The sequence below is a fragment of the Gastrolobium bilobum genome, unplaced genomic scaffold, assembly GCF_033153095.1.
Source record: "Gastrolobium bilobum isolate Gb01-03AN ecotype WA unplaced genomic scaffold, APGP_CSIRO_Gbil_v1 utg18566, whole genome shotgun sequence".
NCBI lineage: Eukaryota > Viridiplantae > Streptophyta > Magnoliopsida > Fabales > Fabaceae > Gastrolobium > Gastrolobium bilobum.
The window spans coordinates 777843-782749 of NW_026899779.1; the positions used below are offsets into that span (position 1 = coordinate 777843).

General features: G+C 47.0%; 1 protein-coding gene across 1 annotated transcript; it reads right to left on the reverse strand.

Annotated features, from left to right (window-relative positions):
• Window positions 1-2638: 2638 nt before the first annotated feature.
• LOC133293436 (uncharacterized) lies at window positions 2639-4609 on the reverse strand. Its single transcript, XM_061492003.1, has 2 exons — window positions 4067-4609; window positions 2639-4006 (listed from the first exon to the last, which is right to left on the reverse strand). Exons 1-2 carry the CDS (start codon window positions 4607-4609, stop codon window positions 2639-2641), a joined length of 1911 nt encoding a protein of 636 aa, XP_061347987.1.
• Between the last annotated feature and the right edge of the window lie 298 nt (window positions 4610-4907).

The window sequence follows — 4907 nt, forward strand, 5'->3', positions numbered from 1 at the left end:
GCGTGCACTCCAAACTGTATATCTCTGGTTACAGAGCACCTTTGGTCCTGGACATCCATTTTAGTCGCTTGCCTATCCAAAGAAACACGGTTGTGCTGGCCGAGTGTGGAGACATCGTGTGCCCATCTTGGGTTACCTTGAAGCAAGTCGGCTTGATCCTCCCACGTTGAGTCAGCTGGTGGCAGTCCGAGCCACTGCACAAGGACTTGTGGAACCAAGGTTCCCCGTCGCCAAATGGATCTGGTGTCTATCACTCCACATGGTGTCAGAGCGAGGGGAGAGGCAGCCGGTGTGTCCGGAAGTGGGTGGATCTGGTACTGGTGACCCGGTTTGAAGGGACGGAGCAGGGACACATGGAAGATGTCATGGATTCGCGCGGAAGGGGGAAGCTTGAGACGGTAGGCCACCGTGCCAACCCTGGCCAAGACTTCGAAGGGACCGTAATAACGAAGACTTGCACTTTTGAGAAGAGCGGCGGTGAACAGAAACCTGACGATACGGTTGCAGGCGGAGCAGGACCAGATCACTGATGGTAAAGTTCCAATCTTTACGTTTCTTGTCAGCCTGTGTCTTCATTATTTGTTGAGATTTCCTGAGATTTTCTTTTAATGTTTGTAACATGGTATGACGAGAGGCGAGGGTGGAGTCAACGGCCTCATTCGGAGATGACCCTAGACAGTATGCTAGTAAATCCGGTGGCGGCTTGTCGTACATGACCTCGTAAGGAGAGAAGCCAGTGGAGTGATGGAAGCTGGTGTTATAGTGGTATTCGGCCCAGCTGAGGAAGCTCGACCACGTATGAGGATGTGTATGGGCGAAGGCCCTGAGGTAAGATTCCAAGCATCTGTTTACCCGTTCAGTTTGGCCGTCTGTCTGTGGGTGGTACGAGGAGCTAAACTGTAGTGTTGTTCCTTGCAGCTGGAAGAGGGATTTCCAGAAATCACTCAGGAAGATGGGGTCTCGGTCAGAGACAATCAATTGGGGCAGGCCATGCAACTTGCCAACACTGTCCCAGAAGACCGAAGCTACCTTGGGCGCCGAGTAATGAGCCGGAAGGGGACTGAAGTGGGCGGCTTTTGAAAATCTGTCGACAACCACCAAAATGGAACTAAATCCGGCTGACACTAGTAAGTGAGTTATAAAATCCATGCTGATAGAAGTCCATAAAGAGTCAGGGGTGGGTAAGGGTTGGAGGAGTCCCAATGGGGCATGGGTAGGTGGCTTAAGTTTTTCGCAGATTTCACACTTGGATATGTAATCTTTAACAGTCTTATACATTCCCTTCTAGGTAAAGTTGCGGTTCAGGCGGTGGACAGTGGCGGTGACACCGGAGTGGCCCCCTTGTTTGGCATCATAGACTGCGTGGAGAAGATGAGGAATTAAGGACGAAGCAGATGGCAAGAAGATTCGATTTTTGGAAAATAACAATTGATTCTTGTATTTCCAATCGGGCCAAAGGCTCGGATCTCTCTGTATTTCTTGTATAATCCTGGTAGTGTAGGGGTTTGTAACTAACTCGGACTGTAGCACTGTAGTGAAGTTTAATATTGGGCCAGTAATGGCCGCTAGGTGAGAGCTCTGATTGTCCAGGGCCCCATCCATTTGTCTAGACAATCCGTCGGCCACGATGTTAGCTTTGCCGGATTTATAGACAATAGTATAATTACACCCCAACAACTTAGAGAGGAACTCTTGTTGCTCCGGGGTCTGTATAACTTGTTGCATTAAATTGTTGAGGCTCTTATGATCAGTGCGGATCACAAAGGGAGAACCTAACAAGTATTGACGCCACTTGGAAACGGCCGCTGTAATGGCAAACATTTCGCGAACATAAGTTGACTTGCCCTGCATCAGTGGGGCTAGTTTGCAGCTGTAAAAAGCAATGGGCTTATCATTTTGGAGCAGGACTGCCCCGATACCCACACCCGAAGCATCAGTTTCCACCACAAATGGCTGAGGGAAATTTGGGAGGCCCAAAATGGGTGCTGAAGTTAATAGTAACTTGAGGTCGCTGAAAGCACGAGCAGCCTTGGGATTCCAATGAAAACCTGATTTGGATAAGAGATCCGTCAGGGGGGCCGCTACTGAAGCGTAGTGTTTAATAAATTTTCTATAGTAGCCTGATAATCCCAAAAAAGCCCTTAGTTGTGTAGCTGAGGAGGGAATGGGCCAATCTGAAATTGCTTGTAGTTTCCCTGGGTCTGGTTGGACACCTGAACCCGAAATAATGTGGCCCAGAAAAGAGATAGAGGGCTGAGCAAACAGACATTTAGAGAGTTTAGCATATAAAGAATGAGCCCGCAGAGTTGCCAAAACTGTTGTGAGGAGACCCCAATGGAGAGAAACAGACGGGCTATAGACTAGGATGTCATCAAAAAACACCACTACGAATTTATGCAAATATTCCGCAAAAACCTGATTCATAGTGGCTTGGAAGGTGGATGGTGCATTGCTCAAGCCGAATGGCATCACCAAGAATTCATAGTGGCCGTGATGAGTGCGAAAAGCAGTCTTATGAATATCAGGGGAATGCATGCGTATCTGGTGGAAGCTAGACCTGAGATCAAGTCTGGAGAAAATTGTGGCGCCATGTAGCTCGTCTATTAATTCATCGATGGTAGGTATAGGGAACTTGTCCTTAATAGTGATAGCATTTAAGGCCCTGTAATCCACACAAAACCTCCATGTACCGTCTTATTTTTTTAACTAGGAGAACTGGTGAGCTATATTCTGATTGGCTGTTGCGAATTAACCCTGCTGCTAACATCTCAGAAATCAGTTTTTCAATTTCATTTTTCTGGTAGTGTGGGTAGCGGTATGGTCGGACTTGGACTGGTTTAGCGTCGGGGGCAAGGGAAATATGGTGGTTAAGGTTGCGGTCTGGTGGGAGTGTAGTGGGTACAGCGAAAACATCAGAAAACTCTTGTAGTATTGTGGATAAGGGAGGTGGGGTAGTTAATATGGTGGGGTGAGTTTGGGTTGTGGAAGGAGTAGTCAGTGTGGAGGATAGGCACTTGAGACAAGAAGAAATGGAGTCATGGGAGATCATCTTGTGTAACTGTGCCGATGTCACAAGGGTGGGTCCAATGAGTTGGTTTCCTTTTAACAATATGTGATTGCCAGAATGTGTGAAGGCCATAGTTAACTCAACATAGTCCGTAATAATGGGGCCAAGTGTAGCTAACCACTGTACACCCAAAACGATATCCGCGCCCTTAAAGTCCAGAACAAATAGGTCAACCACAAAAGAATTGGATTGCATATTTAAAACAATGTCAGAACAAGATGCGGAACAAGTAAGGATATCACCATTACCAACATGCACATTAAAAGGGGAAATGGCATGCATAACCAGATTTAGATAAGAGGCCATTCTAGGAGTTATGAAATTATGGGTACTACCTCCATCAATTAAGATTTGAACAGTTGTACTAGAGATGGACCCTGTCAGTCGGAACGAATTGGAAGTTCTATGACCAAATAAAGCGTTAAGGCTTATCTCTGGGATTAACTCCGGCTCTGGGGGAGGATCTTCATCAGGTGGAACACTGTCTGTGGCGTCCTCTGATCCGTCGAGGTATAGAAGGGTGGCCCTCCCTTTACACCGATGGCCAGCGGTGAATTGTTCGTCGCAATTATAGCAAAGGTTTTTCTCCCTCCTGGCTTGACGTTCGGCCAGGGACAAGTGGCAGATAGGTAATGAGGATATAGGTGTAGGTTGTTTAATAGGTGGTAATGAGGGAAAAGTATGAGTCGGTGGAGAAGGCTGGTTGGACGATTGATTGGTAAATGAAGTGGTGCGTGGGGTCCAGGTTTTTAGTGGACCATGTTTGGGTGGAATACTCTCAGTACCTAGCTTCTCCTCATAAACTTTAGCATAAGCAAGAGCATCGTGAACATCTTGGGGTCTGTGAACCAGTACGGAGCAACGGATTGTGGATTTTAATCCGGCTAAGAAAAGTCCCTTCTTGACCGTGACTGACAACCCAGTAATTTTCCTGGACAGCTTCTCAAACGTTGCGTAATACTCAGTAACGCTGTCAGTTTATTGGAGCTTGGCAATTGCCACGGAAGGGTCTTCAAACTGCGTCGGGCCAAAACGCCTATGTAAGGCAGTGACGAAGGTGTTCCAATCAGGAAGTAAACCATCTTGATCTAAGGATTGAAACCAAGAAGACGCAGGTGGATCTAGGTTGAACGAAACCACCAGAAGGCGCTCATGGGGAGGTACATTGTAGAAACGAAAATAGCGTTCTACCGCAAATATCCAATCAGTAGGTTCACCTCCAGCAAATCGGGGAAAATCCAGTTTCATTTGGCGTTGACGGTTAGGCTCATGTGTGTTGTTGGAGCCGGAGTGGGACGGACCAGAGCCGAGAACTCCAGTGTGTGGATCTGTGAAAGATGGTGAGGAATGGAGAATGGTGAGGACGTCCTGCATATGTTTTTGTAGTGTATCCATACGTTGATTATGTGACAGCTCCATTGTCGTGAAACGACGATCCTGAGCGAGCTCCAAATTGGAGAGTTGTTCCTGCACCGCTTGGCGGGATTGTTGCAGATCTTGGATCTGCTGTGTGACGTCACAGAGGCGTGTATTTTCTGCCATGAGTAAGGTCGATGAAAGCACCAATGTAACCAGAGAGAATAGAGTGGTGAGGGGAGACGAGAGAAAAGGAGGTTAGAGAGAGAGAGAGAGAGAGAGAAATTTACTTCAAACATGCCTCTTCATTCATTATGCGTGACATATATAGGTCACAATCATTGAGCAATAGTAAATGGCCTTAGCAGTACTGATGGTATTAATTGGGCCTTAGCCATATCAAACGGGCCTTAAGCAACCATAGCCCACTATATAATCAACAAGTCTCTTGGGTTGTAGTAATCCCTTCCTATCTCTTAACCCA

Excerpts from the sequence above, each read along its gene's own strand:
- LOC133293436 (XM_061492003.1), bottom strand. The coding sequence starts at position 4,609 with ATGGCAGAAAATACACGCCTCTGTGACGTCACACAGCAGATCCAAGAT. Across the intron at positions 4,007-4,066 it reads AGTTTGAAGACCCTTCCGTG|CTGTCCAGGAAAATTACTGG; the intron begins GCAATTGCCAAG and ends ACGTTTGAGAAG.